Source organism: Macaca mulatta, chromosome 5 (assembly GCF_049350105.2).
Source record: "Macaca mulatta isolate MMU2019108-1 chromosome 5, T2T-MMU8v2.0, whole genome shotgun sequence".
In the NCBI taxonomy this organism is placed as follows: domain Eukaryota; kingdom Metazoa; phylum Chordata; class Mammalia; order Primates; family Cercopithecidae; genus Macaca; species Macaca mulatta.
Genome location: NC_133410.1, coordinates 15,576,767 through 15,602,954, shown reverse-complemented (window position 1 = coordinate 15,602,954; position 26,188 = coordinate 15,576,767). Strand labels below are relative to the sequence as shown.

Sequence of the window (26,188 nt, the reverse complement as noted above, 5' to 3'; positions counted from 1 at the left end):
TTCAAGCATTCATTCCTTCCACAAACATCAGACCTACTGCTTGGTACCTTGAAAGAGAAATAAAGTAAACTCACAAGATACAGCCCAGCCCTCTAGTTGTTTAGAGTCTAGTGGGGGGCACCCTAATAGTTAATTTTAAGTGTCAACTTAGCTAGGCTGTAGTACTAGTTGCTGTAGACCTCTCTTACCTACGGTTTTGTTTCCTGCAGTTTCAGTTACCTATGGTCAACCACGGTCAGAAAATATTAAAGAGAAAATTCTAGAAATAAACTATTCATAACTTTTAAATTGCCATTCTGAGTAGTGTGATGAAACCCCACACTGTCCTGTGTCCCGTCTGGAACATGAATCATCCCTCTGTCCAATGGATACACACTATCTACCCCACCCACCCATTAGTCCCTGAGTAGCCTGCTTGGTTATCAGATTGACTGTCGCAGTATGGCAGTTCATGTGTTCAAGTAACCTTTACTTTAATTAATAATGGTCCCAAAATGTAAGAGTAGTGATGGCTGGCCATTCAGATATGTCAGAGAGAAGCCATAAAGTATTTCTTTCAGGTGAAAGGTAAAAGTTCTCAACTTAATAAAGAAAAAGAGTCCTGAAGTGAATAAGATCTACAGCAAGAATGAAAGATGTACAGTAAGATCTACAGTAAGAATGAATCTTCTACCTGTGAAGGAAGATAAAGAAATTCTTGCTATTTTTGCTGTTGTACTTAAACTTTATTATAGGTATCTACATATAGGTTTTAAAAAACAGTATATATAGAGTTGGGTACTATTGAGAGTTTCCAGCCTGTGGAAACACTATGGATTTTGGGACCTGGTAACCCGTAAAATCACATGAGCCAACTCCTTAAAATACATATGTACATACATGCGTACATACATGCACATACCCTATTGGTTCTGTTTCTCTAAAGAATCCTGACTAATATAGTGACCTACAATAGTCAATGTCTGAGGCCATTTAGAGTAATTCTGAGCCACTGGCCTTCATTTTTAGTGCCTTGGCTCAACTGTAGGACAATAATTCGCCAATAAGAATCTTTAAAACTTACCAGAAATTTGCTTGTACCTCTCTAGGTGACAGACAGCACTCCGTAGATGTTTGTTAATGATTGTGATGTATTTCCAGGCAGATGATTCCTCTTTCTTTTGTAAACATCTAGCTACTGTGCCCTAGAATTTAGAGATGCTGCTAGAACCCACAGATGGGATATTTGAGGCAATAGCCCAATGGTCAGAACAAGTTATATATACCTTAGACAGAGTGACCAATATTTTTTTAGACATCCATTGTATCATCAAAATCTAATTTTCAGGTTGTGTGTGTATATATATTTACATTTCTCTCTATATATACAGAGATACATAGAGTTGTTCCTCAGTAACCATAGGGGTTTGGTTGCAGGACCCACAGACACCATAATCCCCCATATAAAATTGTATATTTGCACATAACCTTTGTACTTCTGCTCATATATTTTAAATCATCTCTAGATAACTTACAATGCCTAATACAATGTAAATGCTAAATAAGTAGTTGTTATACTGCATTGCTTAGGAACTAATGATAAGAAAAAAGTCTGTACATATTCAGTATTGACACAACCATCCATTATTTTTTAAATATTTTTGACCTGTGATTGGTTGAATCCACAGATGTGGAACCCCCAGATAAGAAGGGCCAATTGTACATACATGTAAACATGCACACACACGGCAGGGAACATCTATAAAATTTTAACAGATATGTTATGCCAAGTTTCAAAGTGTCTTCTGTGAACCCCCTGCCCCACTCTTGGTAATAGTCCAATCATAATAAACATGTATAGAGCACTTTCCATAAGCCAGAAACCTAGGTAAATACCTCAAATAAATTTGCTTCTTTCTCCTAGTTACCCCACTAGTTAGGTACTAAGGTTATCCTAACCTTGCTGATGGGGAGACTGAAACGCCAAGAGATTAAGTCGCTTGCCCAAGATCACCCCCTTATTAAGTAGGTGGAGTTTGAACCCAAGCTGAATTTGCTTGCCTAGCCACAACACATGAGACTCCCAGACACCAAAAGTCCTTCATCTTGCATATATTGTCTAATTTCTTATAAATCATGTATGTCAAACAGAGCCCACCCAAGAAAACAAAACCCACACCTGCTAATTTAATAGAGGAAATTTAATGTAGCATATGCTTTTAAAGATGTTGGAGATAGACAAACAATCAGAGGAAGATGAAGAAGCACTAAGATTAGCAATTGCCACTCCTGGGGCTAGAAGAACAAAGGCAGAAGGTGTAGGGTCACATGGTGTCAGCTGGAACTGTAATGGATGTGTCTGATGACAGCTGCTGAAAAGGCTACCTAAACTACAGAGAAAGCAAGAAATACCCCTCCTTATTTCCTTAACCATAGAGTAGGTTGAACAGGCTCCCTCAAAATTCATATTCCCCTGGAAACTTAGAATAATGTGACCTTATTTGGGAGAAGAGTCTTTGCAGATGTTATCAGTTAAGGATCTCAGCATGAAATCATTCTGGATTTAGAGTGCACCCTAAATCCAATTACTGGCATCCTTATAAGAAGAGGAGAGAACAGAGACACAAGGGCAAAGGCCATGTGCAGATGGAGGCAGAGATTGGAGTGATGCAGCTACAAGCCAGTGAGCCCCAAGGATTGCTGGTGCCACCAGCAGCTAGGACAAGACATGGCAGGATTGTTCTTGGGAGCCTTCAGAGGGAGCTCAGCCCTGCCTACTCCTTGATTTCAGATTTCCAGCCTCCAGAACAGACAGAATACATTCCTGTTGTTTTAAGCCACCCAGTCTGTGGTACCAGGATATGGCAGTCCTAAGAAACTAACACAACCTGCTTCTATCTAATCTCCCTGGGTACCTCCAACTGGCCAAACCTCTCCTGAAGCCAGTTGGCAAAGAGAGCTGGGAAATAATGTGCAGGGGCTTGTCTCCTGCCATGCAGAGCTGGAAGGAAGGAGCAGGTCTAAAAGCAAAGAAGCAAATAACCTGAGCATTGTGGAAAGGGTTGCCCATGCAGGAAGACATGGCAGAGAAATAATGGCTGTAGCATCAGAGGTAAAGAAAAGAACAGAAGGGGCCTTGAATGGTCTCTTCATGGGCCTAATGGGTGCAGCAGAAATCATGAGCTTGGCTAGTCTGACGGGGCTGCCCCAGGGTAGGAAAACAGTCCAAGCACTTCTCCCCTGGGTGGGTCTGAAAAGCAGTCAATGGCCTCCTTCCCGAAAGCCTCAAAAGTGAAATCGGGGAAGATCACTCTGGAAGAAGGATGGTTCCTTCAAGACTGGAGTGACAGCTGCTGCTACTCTCCTCTGCCTGAGAACAGAGGGACTCCCTGTCTTCAGGGTTGGATGCGATAACTTTCATGAGTAATCAATTTGCAAACAAACTGAGAAAAGGCAACACATCCCCCGGTTGAATCTTCAGATAAAAAGGAGGATGTTTTGAATTTGACAACCAATCTATCTTTAATCCTATCAGGAAATAAACCTGAATCATAATCTGATATTTTGGAATTGCATCGCTTCTAAGGGAAAGTGTTTCCTCTATCCCTTGTTTTTCTTCTTCAGAGCAGAGTGAGTTTAGTCATGTGGATGCCTGTTATTCATTCTTATCTGCTTCTTGGTGGGGATTATTTGCTTTTTTTTTTTTTTCTTTTTGATTCCATGTATTATCTTTTCATTATGTGTTTCCTAATTAGGAGAGACTCCTTCACTCTTAGATAAGAGTTTGTTTCTTAATCTCCCCCCACGACCCGCATCATCTGAGGTCTTTCTAGTACAGATTTAGCCAGAGGAGTAAATTACTGGTGGTGGGGCGGTGGGGAGGGGAGGGCGAAAAAACCTGGCTTGTGGAATTGAACATTTGGTATTTATCACTGAATTCTAAATATAGGTTATTATCAGAGACGTTAGCTACTAAAATGCCATGTACCATTGACCTGATTACTACTCTTTGGGGCATTCATTGTATCTAGTGACCCTAAGACTTGCAGAGACCACATGACTGACTTCCCAAAGAAGCTTCTCAGTCCCATAACACATTGAGCTCCTGGCTCAGTGGGGCTGGCCTTTAAGGCCACAGCACTTCTCATCACAACAGTGTTCATCTTTTGAGTGCTGACCTAGTTCCAGGCTTTTGTATTAAGGGCTTACTTACTTTGTTTCAAACTGTCAGAGATAAGTAGTATTATCCCCATTTTCTAGATGAGGAAACTGAGATTCAGAGAGGCTAAAATTCTTGGCAAAGAACACATAGCTAGACAATGGCAGACTGGAGGATTTGAACCCAGATGAATCTGCTTCTAAAACCTACACCCTTTTGCATCACCTACCTCTCTGTGTAGGTTTTGGAACCAGATTCATCTGGGTTCAAATCCCCAAGTTTCATGTATTAGCTCTGTGGATCAACACCATTTGCAAAGAGAAACTCAAAAACAGTGAGAGGCTTTGAACTTGGTATCTTAGAAGTCATTTAAGCCACTGATATTCAGAGAGGTAGACAACATAGCACTTAGGAGTTAATAGTACAGGGTTGAAGTCAGAGATACTTGACTGAACCTCTTCTCTGCCCTTCAAATAGCTGTATTGCCTTGGATACACTGTAGGAACCACATTCTTTATCACTGTTCTGGATGATTTAATGGGTTTGAGTATGAGTTTTCTCACCTGTAAAAGTGGGCCAAAAGGTGGGAGTGAGGGTTAATGATATAATAATATAAGGTGCATACTCCAGGGATAGACATAGACTAGGCATTCTGTAGATATTATTAAGTTATGAGTCAACAAATATTTGAGTATACCTAATGCCATGTTAAATGAAAAGAAAAGTAAAACCTAGCTTGCCGTATATAAGAGGTGAACAAGGCTACAAGAAAGGAAAATTTCTAATGCAAATATAAACACTGGAATGTGCAAAGATTCACGATAAGTGCTATAGAAGCAAAAGAGTCCCTTGCAGGATAGGATGGTTGGAGACAGAGGTGGGATTTGAGCTGGACCTTGGAGGACCTTAAATGGTTCAGATAGTGTGACTTAGTGTGGGTGAGTGGTTCTCAACAAGTAAAGGAGCTGTCTCCAGAATATAACTCAGCTATGTCACTGGGCATATAGTTTAGTTGATCTGATACCTTTTTAATGCAAAACTTTCACAATAAAGGAAGCAGTGAATTGAACATGCTCAGCCTCAAGCTCTTTATCCTATTATGAAGATGTAACAAGTCATTTGCAGCCACCTCCTTGGAATAGTACTGATTTAGTTCAAGCGTCAACAAACTTTCTGTGAAGGACAAGATAATGAGTATTTTTTAACGTGTAGGCTGTCCAGTTATGAGTTTTGCTGTAGCACAAAAGCAGCTATCGACAGTAAGTAAGCATGGATATTTAGTCCACAGGTCATAGTTTGCCAAATCCTAGTTAAGACGACTGGGAAAGAGGAGAGAAGGCCTTTTAAGCAAGAAAAACAACACAAGCAAAGGTCCGAGCAACACGTTCACCTAGCAACTCTGCAGAGACCTACATACAAAGAGTAGAAGGTTCAAGGCCATAGGATGTCACACAAAAAAGACGGAATTAAAATGTTGATGGTAGACAGAGCCTACATTGGGAGATAATCAAATACTGCTTTGTAGTTCACAGCCAAATCTGACAAGCACCACCTGTTCCTGAGATTCAGGCAATGAGATGCCCCAAAAGAATGGGTATGAGTGTGTAGTGAAAAGAATCGAATTTCTCCAGGAGAGCTGTCAAATGAAAAGCAAAACAAGAGCAAAACACTGCACTGTCTACATTTGTTAGGCCCTCTGTTAATATGAAAAGGCAGGAATCCTGGGACTGAGCTAAGAGCTTCCTGCCTGACCAGGACATACATATGCATTGTGCAAAGCATTTTCCATGCAGGAGACAATCATTTATTTATCAAATGAACAAATTCATCACTTCAGAGTACACAGGACCATGCCCGATTTGTCTGCCATTAACAAATGACTCCTTGCTATAAATCTGGCCAAGCTATCTATTATCCATCCATCCATCCATCCATCCATCCATCCATCCATCCATCCACTCATTCATCAAGTTCCTGTTGTGATTACAAAATTTCATACCAAAGGGTCAGTCTTGGGGTCAGAATCTCAGAAAAAAAGAGGTCAGAAGCATAGGGGAGCAAGCTCAGCCTAAAACATTCACTAAATCTGCAAAAAGATGTCCTTGGAACTTTGCCAGGATGAACAATGGCTTTCTTAGGGATCTTATCTGGACTTGACAGGGACCCCATGTTTATGGGTTTTATATTCAAAGAGTGATCACGGGCCTTGCTGATCCCTTCCCTTTCCACAGTGTCCTGGGATTCCTCATGGTATTCTTCACTCCGGTCCTACCCCAGGAAGAGACCAAACAAAAGTGCAAGCCTGCATGCAGACTGCTGCAGATGTCTCAAACATGTTGTCTGTGGCCTCTCTTTTTAGGCAAAGGGGAAAAGTCCAGTGGGCACTTTGTAGCTGTCCTGGCTGTGCAGATTAATTTTTTCATCATCAAAGGACCATGTGTTATTATGCTCAGTTCCACAATGTGCATTTGCCTGGTGATTTTTTTTATGTGTGAATATGGAGTGGGGTAATGAGGAAAAGGCATATATCTTGTAACCTGGCTCATACTTATTACAAACAGGGGACTCTTCCTAGAGTCAATGGAAGGGGCTATAGAGGATTCAACAACCACCAGAAATTTTGTACAAAATTTGAAAGACAGGCTGCATAGCCTTCACCGGATTCTCATGAGGGTCTCAGACCTCAGGGAGAGTAGGAACGGCAGCTCCCAAAAGATTTGACTAGCGACTAAGGGAACCCACTCCCCAAACCTGCTTCCTGATTTCATTTCATAATGCCCCAGGCCTGTGCTGTTGCCAAGATGCGCTGGCTTACTGCCAAAGAAGACAGGCTCTTATCTGAGTTAGTTCTGCCACCTACAGCACACAGCCCAGCAAAGCCATTGCATGCTTGCAGCAGAGAAGAAACCTCATTTGCATACATGAATAAGGGGAGGGCTGCCTCTCCAGCCCCAGACTCTCCACTGGAAGAAAAATGACTGGGGATTCTTGATTAGCATTCAGAGATGCAGGCTCCTTTGGGGTGGGTTACAGCGATGGAAAGATATTTTTACATTAAAGGGAAAGGGATAAATTTTGAGGATTAGCACCTGAAAAAGAAATGTTGCTGAAAGCCCAGAGAGGAAAGTCACTGCAAAAAAGGAAAAGACAGTGAGCTCAAGAGTCCCCACAATAAGTGTAACCCTCCCATTTCATAGCATGCCCAATGCTAATAGTCCTTTCTAGGTCCAAACGGGTCACCACCACCATCTACCTTGTCGTACAATGAAAAATACTTGCTTTGGAAGAATGTGATTTCCTAAGGCAGGATAGTTTTCTTAATATACTTAAAGCAATTTTAAGGATTACCTCTAAGGGCAGAGATTGTGTTATTCTCATTTTTGTGTCCCCAGCACCAAGCAGAATGCTTGATACTTGGGAGGAAGCTCAGTAAATGTTTGTTGATGTAAAGTAATAGAAATGTAGTTTGTATTGCAACCTATGCATGCTTGCTAATATATAATCATAATATCTACAGATTATTAAATAGTCATGCATTAGACATATTAACTCAAATTCTCACAACAGTATATAAGATGGGTATTGTTTTGCAGGTAAAACTGAAACCCAGTGTTTTTAAATAACTTACCCGAGGATGCATACCTAGTGACAGTCAAAATCCATACCTAGACTTCTTAGCTTGTAGATCCATGTTTGTTCCACTCCATCCATGTATTTTTATCTCCAGTGTAAGCTCATTTACAATGAGTGGTAAATGAACCAAATGTAAATAATTTGAAAATGCTGAAAACATTTTTAACTGTTTTAAATACTAAAAAATATACTGTAAAATGTTTCCCAGTCTTTAGGATTTCTCTGAAGTTTTTCTTACCATTCTTGCTTAATAATAGAAGCAAATATCTTCTGAACCTGTGTGGATCTAGCAGTGGTACTTCTTTGAGGGATGACCCACTCTTAAATCTACTTGCATAGAAAATTGTGGAATCTTTCACTCCTTTTGGTCTGGTGAGCATTAATGGCTTGGAAAGGCAATGAAGTAGTCTGTAACTTACACTTTGATTTGTAGCAAAGCATCCTTTTTACAATTTTTATTTTAGATTCAGGAGGTACATGAGCAGGTTTGTTACACGGGCATGTTACGTGATACTGAGGTTTGGGCTTCTATTGATACTGTCACTCAGATAGTGAACTTACTACCTGATAGGTAGCTTTTCAACGTTCCCTCCTGCTTTTGGAGTGCCCAGTGTCATTGTTCCCATCTTTGTGCCCATATGTACCCAATGTTTAGCTCTCTCTTACAAGTGAGAATATGCAGTATTTGGTTTTCTGTTTTTGTGTTAAGTCACTTAGGATAATGGACTCCAGCTGCATCCATGTTGCTACAGAGAACATGATTTTGTTCTTTTTCGTGACTGTGTAGTATTCTATGGTGAGTGTGTACCACGTTTTCTTTATCCAGTCCACCACTGATGGGCTTGATTCCATGTTGTCGCTATTGTGAGTGGTACTGCAATGAACATGAGTGAAGGTGTCCTTTTGGTAGAAGGATTTGTTTTCATTTGAGGATATACCCTGTAGTGAGATCAGCAAGGAATTCTTAACAGAGGAATGCACACATAGAGTCTTCATGATGTTGGAATATGGAGTTAGCTGTATAGTAACCTTGCCTTTTTCACAGGTTTTTCCATATTAACACTCTAGACTTCAAAAAGGACATCAAAGTAAGCAAGACTGAAGACCCAACATTACTAACCCAGGTCTCATTACTTTACAGCCTGGTTTAGTAGGGTTGGTGTCTTGGTCCCTTTGATGTGCATATTCCTTGTGTTGTTCAGGCTTTGAAATCTTATTGTCTTCCAGAGAAATTGCAAATGTAAGAAAAGTGCAGCTGACCCTTAAATGGGGCAAGTGGTTTAAGCAAGCTTAGGTCAGTAATAGGTACAAACAACTGAAGAATCTTTCTAGGTAAAGATAATTATCATCCTTAGACTTAAGAAGGAAGGAAGAGAACTTGAGAAAATGGGAAGAAGTGAGAAGAGAATGGACTTAGAACTGGACACCACTGGGGTTTGTGCATGTCTTGCTGTCTCTATTATCTATTTGAAAGCCCTGGATATATAGGTTAGTGGACCACAAATTCTAGTTGTGTTTGTCAGAATTATGTGAGGGCATAGGGATACAAAAATGTGATTCCTTTTCTTACCTATTGTAAGGGTCACTCCTATAACAAAAGACAAATTAACAAGAGAAAAGTGTAACATATTTATTGAAGCAAAGTTTTACATGACACAGGAGACTTCAGAATGAAGACCCAAAGATACAGGAAAAATGATTCATTTTTATGTTTAGGCTACATGAGGAATGCACAATTGCGATGGACTGTGATTGGACAAAAAGAGTATGACCTAATGGTCACAGTATATTACTCTCAATGTATAGGTATAGTACTCAGGTATAGTACTCTCAATGCAGGTATAGTACTCTCTAATGGGAATAACTGAGTAGGGAAACCCAGCAAAGCCTGTCTGTTCAGATTCTTCTTTGTCTCTCTGCTCAGCACTCCTTCCTCCTGGGTATGGGACAGGATCCTTGCTGGAATGGGGGTCTTATGACCTACTTCCAAAGCGGATCACAGAATTTCTTTATGGTCAGCTCTTACACAGAAAGGCAGAGGGAAGTTAGAATAATATGTTTAGATTTTATGTCTACCTTTAGCAGGGATAGGTTCTGGTTTCTACGATCTTCCTTGGGGAAGAGGCATTCTAGTTTATATGGCTTGCTGTGGGGGAGAATAAGGGGCAGGAGACAGTAGGGCAGGAGAAAGTAGAAGACAAACTTTGCTTTATACAGAGGCCTTCATTTGGGGGTATCATTTTCTGAGCCCCAACAGGAGTATGTAGATTTGGAACCCCACCTCAAGGCCCAATGAAACAGAAGTGGCATAGCCCCGAAATCTGAACTTTTAACAGTCAGCCCATTTGATTCTGATGGAAATGTTTCTTAGACCACACTTCGAGAAACGTCGGCATAGGAAGATCCTCCAGATTTTCTAAGAATCACTCTTTAAATGCATCTACTCATTTGAGTTAAACTAGGAACACAGAGATAAAAGGAGTCTCAGCCTTCGAAGCATTCATGGCCTAGTGGTAAAGGCAGACTTAGAAGCAGATGGTTTCATAGCATGAATGAGTGAGTCCATACAGCAGAAGGAGCTGGGTGCTGTGGAGAACTGGAGAGAGGCACCCAGCTCAGCCTGTGTGGGAACAGGTGCACATCTGGGAGGAAGGCTTAACAGAAGAAGTAACTATGTCTTCAAGGATGAGTGAGTATTCTCCAAGAGGAGGGGAGAGAAGAATTTCAGGTAGAGAGAGCTCAGAGGACCAAAAGCAGAGTGGCCTCTAGAGACATGTTCAAGATGAGGGATGGCATAAGAAGAGAGGCTAAAAAGGAAGGTAGACTGATGATGCTGAAGACTGCACATCTGTCTTTCATAATAAGGTGATGCTTTTTCGCAGAAGAAGGTGCATGGCCAATATTTATATCATTGTAATTGCAATAGTGATCAATGTACAATTCCAAATTGTGGTCTCTGTCCTCATAGGTATAGTACTGTCAATGCAGTGGTATTCTGATAAGCTTCCAGTTGAGAAGGAAATCGGAAAAGTCCAAGGCAATCCTAAATGGTTTTATCTTCTTGTTTTCCTCATTAATCTTTGTCATCAGACGTCTTAGACCAAAGTAAGGCTGAAAAAAATCTAACCAAAGGAAGGAACAAGGTGGCTGTATGCAGAACCACAAAAAAAATCCTCCCACATTGAATGTTGACATATGTTATTTACAGTATCGTCATGTATAAAATACAGATGAGTACATGAATAAAAATAAAATAGCATTCACCATCCACCTTTCTAAGAGTTAAGATCAAAAAGTGCCTGGAGTTTCCACTCTGTTCTCCAGTTTAAAAGATGAATTTCACTACCAATCTGCATAAACTAGCATTGTAACTCACAGCGTGTGCTTATACAAACAAGAACAGAAACCAGAGTAGAAATCGAAGCATGCTGAAAGAAGAGGGTTTTTTGTTTGTTTGTTCGTTTTTGTTTTGTTTTGTGTTTTCAACCAGAGAGAGTTATTTGAATTCAGAATAGAGCTACATATATCCACCCCATTGTCTGTACAGGAGTGTGTGTGTGTGTGTGTGTATGTGTGTGTGTGTGTGTGTGTCTATGTGTGTATCTGTGTGAATCACATTCAGCTGTAATATCATATTATAAATGATAATTAAGTAGATATAGTCAAGTTTTTGTAATATTTATTTTTCCTAACATTTATATAAAGAAAATCAAAACCAGGGAAATAAAAGTATCCTCAAGGCTGTCTACTTGATTCCAGCTGTTAACATTATCTATTGTAATTAGTATTATAAAGTAGTGAAATGCCAATGTCTTTGAACTTCTTGCAGTTGTGTGTAATACTGGAGCCAATGCAGGAACTGATGTCGAGACATAAAACTTACAACCTCAGTCCCCGAGACTGCCTGAAGACCTGCTTGTTTCAGAAGTGGCAGCGGATGGTGGCTCCGCCAGGTACACCCTCATTCTTCGCTCTTTCTCTTAATTCGTTTTCAGAGGTGTCTTCCAGGGATGAAGTGATGTGAAAAGGAGGAAGGTGATCATTAATGTAACAGGACAAGTAGCTTATTAGGGATATTCTGACCATGGTTATGGACATAGAGACAATGAATTTGTGACATGCGAACATCCTTAAGAATTATCTACAGTCTCGTTGCTTACCAGATTAGGACCTGCAACTCAGAGAGGTAAAATGACGTGTTCAAGGTGATCAAGAAGGTCATTGGCAAAGTTGAGATCAGAGCCAGGGGTCCCTGTCTCCCAAGCTAGTGGTTCTTCCACTGAGCCAGATTGCTGGCTTTTCACAGCCTAATGTTTTAGGTTTTTTGTTTTTTTAAGAATGGTAGAAATTATGAAAAAGAACAAAGAAAGGGAAGATAAGGAGGAAGGAAAGGAGAAAAAAGGGATAGAAAGAAGGAAGGAAGAAAGAACAAAGGAATTAAGGAAGAAAGGAGGAAAGGAATGAAGGAAAAACGAAGTTTGCTCTATTTTTAAAGATATATTGTATCAAAAGTTCTGATCATGAAGAGAATACATAAGCCATTCCATTTCCCTCACTTCCCTAGAATGCAGTTTAGATACTACAGTCTCCTGCTGGGGTTCTGAAATTACCGCTTCAAGTCATCATTAATTGTCTTCTTATCTAATACACTTTCACTCCCAGGCGTGTGTTGAGCCTCATTGATCATAAAAGCAAAACGTATCCCTTCGCTAAAAATTATTTTTATAAAGAGTAATTATTAACACGAGGCACATAGCTTTCTGAATCACAAAATATAATGGTCACCTTCGGCTGGTAATTGGCCAGGGGTTTTACATAAAATGAATATAGCAAATTTAATCAAGTACATATTTAGAAAGCTGAGAAAATAAGTGTTATTTTATGTGGAATAGTTACATCCCCATCTTATGGGAATTTTAGACTTTTGGAATATTATTTTCCAAATATATTAAATGTGCTTAAATTGGCTTTATTTTTTCTTTTAATGCTAATAAGGCTTTACAGAAAAAAAGCAATCCACTCAGCAAATGCTTTGAGCACCTATATTTTCTAACATAGGCGTACATAATTAATATATCATTCATTAATTCCTTCATTCATTCAATAATTATTTATTGAGTTTTACTAGGGTCCAGACATGGTTCTAGCCACTGGGAGTTACAACACTGAATAAAACATGCAAAAATATTGAATCCTTACCATAACTTTAAATATATTATCTCCATTTTATATAGTGCGCTCTGAGACTTAGGGTAGTAATTTGACACAGCCAGTCTCATGGCTAACAAATGAAGGAGGACTGTGTCACAAAAAGGTTTTTATGTCTCCAAAGTCCATTACTTTACTACCACAGCCACCTACTGTTAATGGGAATAGTCCAGGGTTTGCATTTTAGGTACATTTGCCCCAGTGTCATGTCAAATTACAAATTTTAAAAGTACCAAATTTATACTCTTAAGGTCAAAGAAAGAAGATGCTTATCAGCAGTGGGCCTGAGTATCTGCTGGACTTTAGAATGTCCTCCTCAACCCTTTATTCAACTCCATGACCTGGAACAGTTCTATATCCTGTTCCTCTCATCCTTCAGAACAAGCACCCAGAACTCGATGGAGGAAAATGATAGACCATTTGATGAAAATCTTTAAGCATAAAAGACAAAATATTTACGAATGACAAAAAAAATAGTAGATAAGTAGAAAAGTCAAAAGTCAGAAGTCAGGGATACTCTTTGGACTAAGTGGTCTTTGAAATGAGCCTTAGAAGAAGATCCTTCCCATTGTCCATCAGAAGTGGCATAGGTGGGTTTTTTTGTTTGTTTTTGTTTTATTTTGTCTTGCTTTGCTTTGTTTTTGAGACACGGTCTTGCTCTGTCACCCAGGCTGGACTGCAGTGGCACAATCATAGCTTATTGCAGCCTCAACTTCCAGGCTCAGGTGATTCTCACACCTCAGCCTCAAGAGTATCTGGGATCCCTGGTGCCTATTATCACACCTGGCTAATTTGTATGTATTTTGTGCAGATGGGGTTTCACCATGTTGCCCAAGTTGGTCTCGAATTCCTGGGCTCAAACAATTCACTAGCCTCGTCCTCCCAAAATGCTAGGATTATAAGCATGAGCCATGGCACCCAGCCAGCATAGGTGTTTTAAGAAAATTTTACAAGGCCCTCTTATTTGGTTCCAGTGTGGCCCTGAGTTGCCTTCTCTCCATCACAGTCAGGTCTAAAATAGAGTTAGCAAAAAGGATGCTCTTACTTGCCATTTCCAACTTATTCAGTAACTGGCAGGAGAAGGCTTCTGAAACTTTCTCATTTATGAAACAAAGATTAAAATAATAGTTCCTAAATAATAGGATTTTTTAAATATAAAATAGTGCATTGGAAACATTAAGAATAGTGACAGGCATTGCATAATGTTCTATACCTTATAAGTAACAAACAAATAAATAAAGAATATTTATCTTACCACACTTTACCTTGGGTCTCTATATTTCCATTAAAATGTTGCCCCATCCTTCAAGTCCAAAATATTTTTCTCTATTTTTGAATAGGCCTTTCTTTAAGAGGTCTAGTTTCCCCTCAGTAATATACTGGCTATACCATATACTCAGACATATTTTTTTCTTGCAATTTTGGAATAGCATTCATTAGACAGCAGGGCCCAAACCATGGGTATTCCTTCTGAACTTGGGAATCCCTAAGCTCCACATCCACAGCTGATGGAACTGACTTTACTTGAGAATTCTATAAAGGTGTAATAGAGGTGGGCTGCAATATAACATTTTACCAGTAGATGCTGCTGTTGCACACTTGCTCACGAATTTGGCTATCTAAAGTTCCTACTTCACTCTTACCTTGGAGGTACCCTAGGGATCCCAGGAGTCCTCTCTTTGTTTTAAAGAGAAGATACACCAGAGGAAAAAAGTTCCCCAAATTTTCTAATGGCAAAATATTTTAAATCCAATTAAGAAAGTGGTACTTGTAGGTATACCCCTAAAAAATATTTTTACAAAATTAAATATATATCATTAGAACAATTAAATAAAAATTATTTGATCTACATACAAAGAAAAGAGTGACACATATTTTGTGCTAAAAATACATCTACAATTTCCTCCTTTTATTCTTTCTAAAGCTATAAGAAATGGAAAATGGTTTAAATATTCTACTCTTAAGTTTACAAAGACAGCTTCCTTAGGGGAACCATACTGACGATTGCCTTGTTGCTTTTGCCCTAGAACTGATCCCTCTTCCCTTTTCCATATTGCAGCAGAACCCACAAGGCAACCAACAACCAAACGGAGAAAAAGGAAAAATTCCACCAGCAGCACTTCCAACAGTAGCGCTGGGAACAATGCAAACAGCACTGGCAGCAAGAAGAAGACCACAGCCGCAAACCTGAGTCTGTCCAGTCAGGTACCTGTAAGTCTCGCTTTCCTCTTAGGCCCGAAATCCTAACCGCCTGCTTCCTACTTAGAGGGCCCAAATTAAAGTTTCTTTTCACTGAAAAAAAAAAAATCCTGGGCAGATTGGAGGTGGGGGAGGGAGGAAAGACAGGGACAGAGGTTGGGATGGGAGGGAGGAACTCTGCCATGGAAACCTTCCCCTGCAAACTGGGAATTAGAAAGGAATATTAAGAGTCGTGCTGCAATGGGACCTGAATTAAAAAGCCATCAGAGTCACAGACAGGAGATATGTCACTTAAGGTTTAATTAAAATATCACTTAGCAGCATGCCTGGTGGCATATTAGGGCCTCTCAGCACCATCATTGGAGACCCTGTGCTCCACTGGAAACTAGCTCCCAGCGGCTCAGTCCCATATTGTAATTCGACTGGGCCTTCCCCAACATGGGCGTCCTCTCTTATTTTAAGACTCAGGTAATTAACCGGCAGCCACTAAAAATGCAGCTCAGTGAAGCTCTCTCTTAGCCCTTTTCATTAGTTAAGGGGGAAGATCAGCCTCTGGTTTGGTCTCAACTCTCTCGAACCCTTGGCCCCTTTCTTTCATTTCTTGATCTTGACAAAGGCCATTAGGAAGGGGACTTCTTTGAATTACAAAGCTGACAGCTGAGGGTAGTCCCATATAGTGAAAACTGCACAGGAACTCTCTTCATCTCTTATTCATTCTTCGTGAATTCTGTCCCTTCTGCCTAAATCCCTCCCATCTCCTAACTCCCCAGCCCCTTATTAGACTATCTCCTTTAAGTCCTTAGCTCCTTTAAACTGCTTCTGTTCCTTCTCTGCTGTCCCTGTCATACCAGCCTGTCACCAGGTGTTTGGCCATCATTCAAATCCTGAGATTTTCTCAGTGCTTCGTGGATACCTTTTAGATACTCTGTTTTCCAAAGATGCCCTATTTCTTGTTACATCCCTCAACTAGTACAATTTTACCTTTTCCGTCTTTCCCACGTTTTTCCCCCTCACCCTTCTTGCTCTCATCCTTACCCTTATTGTTCTGATCCTGTTCCATCGCTTCCATGTGGGAGTGGACCTTTGCACAGGGATTCCTCACTTACTTCCAAGTGTGTATTTCAAATCTGCCCCCACCCACTTGTACCTACTTTCCATTGGTCAGTTCTCTTTGGCCAAAACCAACCCCATCAGTACCCTGAGGATTCCTTGGGCTATTGTTTCTCTTCTCCTGTCTCCCACAGACAGGGGGTATACTTTTCATTCCCATTGCATTAGAAAGAAGGGGGCATGGGGAGAATGACCAGCCTAAAATGGAAGGTACCATGTTACATTTTACAAAGTTACAAATTGCAGTCTTCAAATAATGAAAACAGTCTCCAGGTGGTCCTCCACTTTGTGAGCTAGGCTTTACACCTATTACCTCTGAAGCTCAGGGGGAAAAGCTAAAAGAGGAAAACCCGAGTCTCTTTATTAAAGAAGTATCAAGTTATACCCACTCCTGGTGAAATTTTGAATAGAGAAAATGGCCTGATTTAGATAAATCAGCTGAAAAAGTATACACAGGAGCCCATTTATTTATCCAATCCTGGAGTTAAAGGCAGTAACATTCGTTAGTTTCCTCTAGCAAATAGGAAAAAAGTGCATCTCAGAGGATTCTGGAATGGTGACATAGCTACTTAAAGGCACTGTAGCTGCAAGAATCCCAATCAGTTTAACAGATGTTTTCTGAGCACCTACTATGTGCCCACACTGTGCCAGGTAGCAGCAATACCAAGGTGAAAAACAACAACAACAAAGCCCTGTCATCAAAGAGCTCACCGTCTAATCTAGGGATGGCAAGGACATTTTCTCTCTCCTGCCAGCCCTCAGAGTATGGTATTGAGGAGGATTCTAAGGTGTAGTCTGGGTTTGGTGGGCCATCCATTAGTGATATCTGACATGGTTGTAGAAGTTGAGAGTAGCAGCTTACGTGTCATATATTTTGGCACATATGGACTAGTCAGAATCATTTCAATTTCATTTGAAAAAGGATATAGCTTCTGTACTCTGTTATGCTCCTGTCTTCCAAATCAACAACTGTATTTTACTGGAGGTTGCCTGTATCCAGAGGGTTTTTAACATGTTGAGACCCTTTGGATTTTGTGTGATTAAAAGCAAGGCACCGTTAGGAAGTGAGAGTTGAATTTCAACACTATCTCCACACCATGCAGTTAAAGATGTTTTAATAAAGTAAAATTGTCAGATGTCACAGAGAGACAGAAAGGACAACTAGATTAGGAAAACGTACAAATTCATATATGTCCTGGAGTTGAATAGACATTAAATGATAAGCGTTGGATGACTTGTGGTGACCACATCTTTTAACCCTGTCTACTGAGTTATCAACACTATTCTACTGGTTAACTAGAGATGCTACCTGCAGGCATCCACTGTCTGGTCCAAAGGCATGTGCCACTATGACCACAGATGTGGTCTGTGTAGCTGCTGCGGCAGCGATGTGTGTGTCTGGCGAGGGCTAGGGTTTAATCCTTGGATTCTGCTTCTCACTCCATGAGCAGGGGCTAGGAGCGATCCCGAACTGCAGCCTCAACCCTGGGAGGGATGGAGACCTGTGTCATTCAACAGCAGTGACCCCTTCTGGCCAATTTAAGGAGAAGCATTGAGGGGCCCTGAAAGGAGTCACTTCCAGTCCTCCTCAGAGGTTGGTGGTCTTTGCACGGGGGATTAGTGAGAAGATGTGAAGTGGGTGAGAGCTGGTGGCGCCTCTGGGCTTCCAGCGAGGAGCAGAAGTTGGCCTTGTGGGGATCTGAGGGCGTATGGACCTCTCTCAGATGGCTTGCTGTTGCCTCTCGTGGACACACAGGATAGAGATGGGAAGGAAATGTACTCTCACTGCCAATGTTGGGGGGATTTTTAACAAAATGGGGAGAAATGTTGCTAACAACCCCTAAGTAGAGGCAGCCTAGAATGCACATCATGCTTTATTTATTTTGTGTGAGAATGACAAATCCAGACTACCAGAGCAGATAATCACTATCCTAGTCTAGAGGCTTAGAAGAACCAATAGAAATGTGCACATAAATTTATGTGGCCTTAACTGTCTATGTGCATATGAAGCCCTTAACTTGCCATTTGTCAATTATGTACACACACGCACATACACGCACATACACACACATACACACACACACACACACACACACACACACACAACTACATATCTAGCTAGGGATTTTTTATATACTTAGTAAACCATGTGTGACATCCCTTTGAAATTTAGTACATTTAAAAACACCTATGCCTAGACGTCTTTTCCAGTTGCTCCTAGAACAAAGATTCAACAAACAGATTACAAGCCTGTCAGCTCCATTGGAAATGATTCAAACCATTATGTTCATAGTACTTTCCTTGAATGACTGTTGTTTTCTAATTCAATGAATGCATTTGGAGTGTTGGGAGCTTTTCTTTTAATATCATGCTTAAGTTGGCTGCTTTTTATTTTCCTCCTCCTCTTTCAAATTATGCTTCCTCATACTCTCCCATCCTCTCTCGATGACTTTGGAGTCACAATACTAATGCAGACCCATGTGGTTGGTTCTAACATCCTTCTCCTGCCCTGCAATGCCTTATGCATGTGTTTTCCAAGCCCTTCAAGTGTGCTGGACACAAGTCATGAAATGAGATTAACCCTCGTGTCATGCTCTGTACAACCTAGCCCTATTTTTCCATCTCCCTTTGTTCTTGATCGTTAAGTGTCATCTCCTAATTGCCTATAACTCAGTGGCACTCTTTTATCCTGAACACCCCCCAGCAGGTAACATTGCAGCTGCCCAGCTAACCAAATACCATTCACGTCTCTGCGGTGGCCATATTCCATCTAAAATCCTGTCATCCTTTCTGCCAGTCAGGACAGTATCTACTTTGTATCTCACCTTAACAGTCTTCATGAGTCTCCTTCCATGTCACTGTCATTTCTGGTTCTTCATTGCGTAATAAATAAATAAATCTTGGAAGCACAGAGCTGAATATCCCCTGGCATTTTTATTGCTGGGTTTACCAAGCTCACATTTTAGTCACTTACTCCATTTGGGACATTTCTTTTTAAAATCATTTTTATCTATTCACAAGAATGATTAGTCAGAAAACATAGTTTGGAAACCTATTAATTATCTCCTCTAACTCAAGAATGGTGGGGAGCAGAAATAGATAAAACAAGGTTTTCCATTGTAAAAGACTAGGGGATAACTAAGGGATTTGTTCAATGGGCACTTTGAAAATTCTAGAAGGGATTTAGAGATCCCACTGGCCCTTCTCCCGACGGTAGGCAGTATTCCATTCTACTGCCCCAGGAAAACCTTCTCTGGGCAAAGCTCTAGTAAAAAGAATTTTTGCACAGTTGTTGAAACATTTTATTGAATTAGCCTTTCTACTGGAAACCCCACCCTCTCATCTCCGAAAGCATCTGGCTAGCCCTACTTTCTCTGGCCTCAGTGGAGGCTGATCACAGTTGGTCACTTTCCTGAAGTTACTGCACTTTTGAGTGGAGTATTGCTCAGAGCCTGCCCAGAAGAATCCACCTGACAGATGTCCTGTCCCATGCCAAGGTCATTCATCAACCCCATATAGTCCCCTTTGAGCAAAGAAGCTGGAGCTCTGCCCCATGTGTGCATTCTTCTTCCCCATCCCTGGGCCTCTCCAGCTGTGGCCTCCCCATGCTCCCAGCTACAGTAGGTGGCTTACTTATTTGCATGGAAGGACAATTTGTACTTAAAAGAGTGATTAGATGGATTCTTCTTACACGCTTCCATCTCTGATGACTACCAGCTTCATCAATGTAATTATAATTAGCGTTCTTCATCTTCCTTTTATGGCACCAGCTGGACAGACTGGTTCTCTTTACTGCCCAGATGGGTGGCAGGGTTGCCTGTGTGGTGATAGGTGACAGGCACCATGAAATAACAGATGGTAAATTCAGGGCTTGTTGGCAATCAGCAGGTTTTTGCTAATGACTTAATTAGCTATGCAAATTGTCAAATCAGTGTGAACATTGTTTTTATCGAAAACTTTACCTAAATTAATTACCATAATTAAGTAGCAGAATGTCAAGGATATTGGCTGCATAAAAGGGCCTGGCTGAGTAGAGAAAAGAGAGATTCTGTCTTCAATTAAAATGTATATCATCCCTGGGACAGAGAAAATACCGTTTGGAATGAGTTATGTGAATATTGCAGAATTGCACCTTATGTGTGTCTCTGGTCACTGCTAGTTTCCAAAGCCACTCACAGGCCCTAAATAAAAGTGGAAGATTTTTTGAGGTATTGAGAAGCACCCAGCAGAAGGTTCCACAGTCCTCTCAAAAGTCCCCAATGTCGGCAAGTTGAAAGCATGGATTTTTTTAATTTTGAAAAATACATTTTTTTATTTCTGCAGATTGCTAGCATTGCTCGTTCTCCAGTGTCAGGCTGCGCACTAAGGACATAAACTCGCGTGGTTGTTACACATCAGGAGGCGATGTTTATTTCCTGTAGAAATCAAATATGCGTCTCGGCCCCCGACATTGAGACTTGACCCCGTTGTACAGTACACGAGTGTGTCTGTCCTAGATTCCCCGACTCCTCCCACTGTTATTTTAAGCTGAGCTTCTCTCTCCCAAGGTTTCCCTGTAATAATGTCAGCTGCTGTTCACAGGATGTGATGGTGGTAGGAGAGCCAACTCTGATGGGAGGTGAGTTTGGGGACGAGGACGAAAGGCTAATCACTAGATTAGAAAACACGCAATATGATGCGGCCAACGGCATGGACGACGAGGAGGACTTCAACAATTCACCCGCGCTGGGGAACAACAGCCCGTGGAACAGTAAACCTCCCGCCACTCAAGAGACCAAATCAGAAAACCCCCCACCCCAGGCTTCCCAATAAGATTATCCGCACCAGAATCCACTGTCAATAGGCCCGTGGGTGATCATTACGATTGCAGATCTTTACTTACAGGAGAGGAAACAGAAGAGATAAAAACTTTTCCATGCAAATATCTATTTCGAAACCACAATGATCTGATTTTCTTTCTTCTTTCTTTTTTTCTAATTGAGAGGATTATTCCAAATAAGCTTCCATGACCCTTCCTTGGAGGCCTTCACAGGTAATACAGATACTGGCACTGATTGTAATTAAAACGAGAGAAAACTCTAGCGCATCTTCTGGCACAGTTTTAACAACGTGTTTGTGTTGAATTTCCTTTTTATGCATCAAACGAAGGCCATATTGTCCATAAATGCTCAGTGCTCAGGATCTCATTAATATGCCGAACCTAACTACAGATGACTTTTTAATATTGTAAAATATTTTCTGCTTTTTGACTTGCATCTGAGAGTTTCTTGTTTCAGTAAAAAAAGAAAAGACAAAAAAATCAGCTTTGGAAAGTAATTTAAACGTACCTTTATTTTTTTTTCTTTATGTTTTCTTTCATTGGGCAACAGCTAAGAGGGCCCAGCAAGGTAATTTATGGTCGAGCTGATGTCAATTGGTTCTTAAGTCTTGAGTCGACTCAATTTAGCCCAAGTGCTGAAACAAGAAATGTCATTTTTTTCATCGAAGACACCAGGGCAGATTTTTAAGTAAAGAAAGACAATTGGACCCTTAAGAATTTATGCATTTGTAAAGTTGCTGTTGATCCAAATATTTTCAAGCCATGTAATCCATTGGTTTTGTGGGAAGTTTAATAAACCTGAAACTTTTGTGTGTTTTTAAATTGTACCTGAGTTGACCATCCTTTCTTTTTATAGTATATTTCTTGTATGATATTTTGTAAAGCTCTCACCTGGTTCTTTTATGGGGACTTTTCGTTTTTGGGCAACTCCAGTGTATTTATGTGAAACTTTATAAGAGAACTAATTTTTCCATTTGCATATTAATATGTTCCCCCACACATGTAAAGACACAGTGGCTCCGTGTGTTAAAAACAGCTGTATTTTATGTATGCTTTACTGATAAGTGTGCCAATAATAAACTGTGTTAATGACCAAAGCAAGTGAATCTGGCTATTTGTGTGAGTACGTGTGTAGCAATCTGCTCACAATTATGAGAAGTATTGAGCTTAGATTCATGGTCCAGACTCCAAATGAAGTGGAACCATAAAACCTGTGTGAAGTAAGTTCACTGTGCGCTGGCTACCAATTCGTCTGAGTCCAGTGAGCCAGAAGACACTCATGTGCAACAAATTACACGGAGCAGGTTTATTACTTACAGACAGGCAGCAAGAAACAACAGAAGCCTAGGAATCATGGGACATAGTCCCCAAGGCTCAGAAAAGCTGCCCACGGCAGACGGAGTCTCAGCTGTGGTGCAAGGCCCCATTTGCACCACAGCTGAGGGACCCTGGAAAGCAGCCGGACCTGGGTTTTATACCCTGAGGTCATGTGACACGCTGGACTAAAGCACTGAAGGGCATCCTGTTTCTATGAGGGGATGGGTTGGGACCAGAGCTCAGGCTATTTCAGCCAGTCACCCCTTATCTCAGGATGTTTCATTCCCAGCTCATGCTACAGTTATTCTTGAGAACAAAGAGCAAGAAAAAGGAGAGAATTGGGTCAGTTTGAGGCCACAGAAGAACTGTCCTACAACCTGTGCCATCTTTTATAAAGCATTGTTTCTTTCCTTGCTTACTGCAGCTACTTGAGCAAACACAGAAATGCCTTCTCTATGCTGAGCCCTGTGCTAGCCAAGGATACAACATGAAAAGATAGACTGAATGGTGTTCTTGGAGGTTGTAGTCAAGTAGAAAGGCAGTAGCTTCCAGTCACTGAGTGCTTGCTCTGCACTCTACTTAAGGCTCATTATTTCAATTAATCCTCGTGATAACTCCATAGCATGAGCATGATTATTACCATTTTGAAAATCAATGTCTCACTTGCCTATTTTTCTAGACAGAGTAAGGAAAATTCACTGGAGTATCTTTTATGTTTAAAGAACATTATTCATATTTTTCACTTTGTGCTAATGATAAAGATGAGAGAGGAAATCTGGTATTATTTATTGAGTGTTTATTAAGTGCCAGGCAATTTCAATTTATCATCTCCGTGAATTCTGGGAAGGGGATTTGAAAGGGGGAAGCTAAAGAAAGGTTAAGCGTCTTAGGTTGAGATCTCTAGAAGCAGAGCCTAAAGCTGGGATTCAGGGACATGAGGTTTATTAAGGGAATGCTCTACAGGAAAATATATATATATATACATGAGAGTGGGAGAAGCAGGATAGGGAAGGAGAAAGAACTAAGGAAAGCTATGGGCCTCCACAGTCAGCTTCCTGGGCCTGATCCACAAGGTGAGGGCTTTGTAGACCTCACTGAAGAGTTATCCCTGCTTGTGCTACAGTCCAGCCTTTCCGCACCTGTATCAATATCAACACTTCATTGATTGGGAACCATCCCCAGGTGTATGAGGGATTTGTGACCTTCAGAGCAAGATGGCTTCATTAACCAAGGGGCATTCTACAGAGAAGAAACCAACTAGATGCAACAGTGACACTATCTTGGGACGGGTGTTCTGGCTTCATAAAGGACATCTATGTAGGCACAAATTTGCTTACTCCATTAAGTAAGTTGTCCCTGGTCTCCTATATCAGGAATGTCACAGTTGGGATTTTAATCTGGATCTTTCTTTACTACAAAGCCTGGTTTTGTTTTGTTTTTTTCCTAGAATATTACATTGCCTTCCTAGAACATTCTCACTTTTTAAAATATATGTGCTGTAATAGCAACAGAACTAATGAAAACATAGGGAAACAGATACTTTATTGCTTTCCCACTTGTGTGCTTTTAAGATAACTTTCAGTGCATCCCTCATCCTCACCTCACCATTTTAGGTTTTCTTTTATCAATTCATTAAAGTCATTTACATATACAATATCAGTCTGTTTTCTGTTATATCAGAATACCACAGAATGAGTTATTTGTAAATAAAATAAGTTTATTTAGCTCACAGTTCTGGAGGCTGGGAAGTCCAATTGCATGGTACAAGCATTTGGTGAGGGGCTTCTTCCTGCATTGTGACATGGTGGAGGGCATCACATGGCAAGAGGGCAAAAGCTTGCCAGCTCAGATCACTTTTTCTCTTCTTATAAAGCCACCAGTTTCAACATAGGGACTCCACCCTGATGACCTTATTTAACACTAATTACCTCCCAATGTCCCCACCTCAAGATACCATCAACACATAAACTTGGGAGTTCAGTTTTCAATACATGAAATTTGGGGGACACATTCAAACTGTTGCACAATCATTACAGATGATGCATAGAACAATTTATCTAACACCTATTCCAGTTATTTGTTGTTGCATAGTATAACAATCCAGAACTTATTAACTCAAGAGAACACTTGATTATTATCAGTTACCCTTCTGAGAGTTCACTGCTCTTTGCCAGGTGATTTACACCTTACAGTGTCAGATGCCAGCTGGGGGGGAGGTCATCAGAGCCTTGACTAGGCTGGACATTGTAGATGGTGCCCTCACTATGCTAGCTATTGGGTAGGAGCTTAACCAGTGCTGTTGACTGTTGAAGTGCATTTTGATAGCCTCTCTATAAGGTTATCATAGTATAATGTTTGAGTTCTAAGAAGGGGTGTTGCAAGAGACAGCATCCCAAAACATAGGGAATAGAAATTGCCAGCACCTAGAACTGGCACTAAAGCACCTCTTCTGCATGCTATCCACCAAAGCAGCCACAAGTCAGCCCAGATTCAAGGCACTGATGGACAGACTACACTTGTGATGGGTAAATGGCATGTGCATACCAGGAGGGAAGAAACTGATAGCCATCACTTTTGGGAAAAAACCATCTACAACAGCCAAGGCAATTTACAACCTGGCCTCAGCTTAACTTACAGTTTTATTTTTACTCCCTTCCCACTTAGACCTGATTAACTCTCTACCCTAGATTCCTATTTTCTGAATACACCAAATGTTTATGCCTCGTGTGTATTTAAATATTTATCCTCTTAGAATGCCATTCTCCACCTTCTTATGTAACCAAAGCTACTCATCTTTAAAAACTCTGCTTGATTCTCATGTCCTCTGAGACATTTTTCCCACCTCTGGTTAGGCTTGATTGCCCCCTCTGGGTTCCAAAAACACCTGATTCTTGCTTCATTCCAGCATTTCCTTTCAAATTTCTGTTGTTGTCAAATACCCCTCACTGTCCCATTAGACTTCTTTGACTCTGAGAGGTTTAATCATTGTAATCTGTATTCTTAATATCTAACCTCTATCATACATGTTGCTGGGATAGAATTAATGAAAAAATCCCAAGCAAGAAATCATGAAACCACTTTTTACCATTGTATTAGTCCATTCTCAGACTGCTACAAAGACATACTTGAGACTGGGGAATTTATGAAGGACGTAGGTCTAATTGATTCACAGTTCCTCATGGCTGTGGAGGTCTCAGGAAATTTACAATCATGGCGGAAGGTGAGAGAGAAACAAAGGCATGTCTTATATGGTGGCAGACAAGAGAGAGTGAGTGAGCAAAGGGGGAAGAGCTCCTTATAAAACCATCGTATCTTGTGAGAGCTCACTCACTATCACAAGAACAGCATGGAGGAAGCCACTGCCATAATCCAATCACTTCCCACCAGGTCCTGCCATCAACACATGGGAATTATGGGAGCTACAATTCGAGATGAGATTTGAGTGGGGACTCACAGCCAAAACATATCACTCTGCCCCTCCCAGCCCCACACAAATTGCATGTCTTTTCACAGTTGCAAACCAATCATGCCTTCTCAACACTTCCCAAAGTGTTAACTCATTTCATCATTAACTCAAAAGTTTCTTATTATTTGCCAGCACTTGAAAACTGATGAATTTCCTATAAAAATTGAAGTATCTTATTTTTCTTAAAAAATCAGATCACACAAGAGCCTCACACTTCTGAATTGCTGGATGGTAACAGTTGCCTGGTGTTGAATCACAGTTGCCCTGCTTGGCTTCTCTCCAGCTGGTAACATTCAGC

The 26,188-nt window shown here is 40.7% G+C and overlaps 1 protein-coding gene across 39 annotated transcripts in view; it reads left to right on the top strand.

The window, feature by feature from the left end:
* Positions 1-22,204, top strand: part of LDB2 (LIM domain binding 2) — a 391,560-nt gene extending 369,356 nt beyond the window's left edge. For 4 of the 39 annotated variants that reach the window (NM_001265886.1, XM_078001886.1, XM_078001905.1 and 1 more), the window contains 3 exon segments: positions 11,601-11,724; positions 15,039-15,190; positions 20,870-22,204. In NM_001265886.1, coding sequence (NP_001252815.1) covers positions 11,601-11,724; positions 15,039-15,190; positions 20,870-21,100 — 507 coding nt within the window. In that variant the 3' untranslated portion in view covers positions 21,101-22,204. 39 annotated transcript variants of the gene reach the window in all.
* Positions 22,205-26,188: the final 3,984 nt, after the last annotated feature.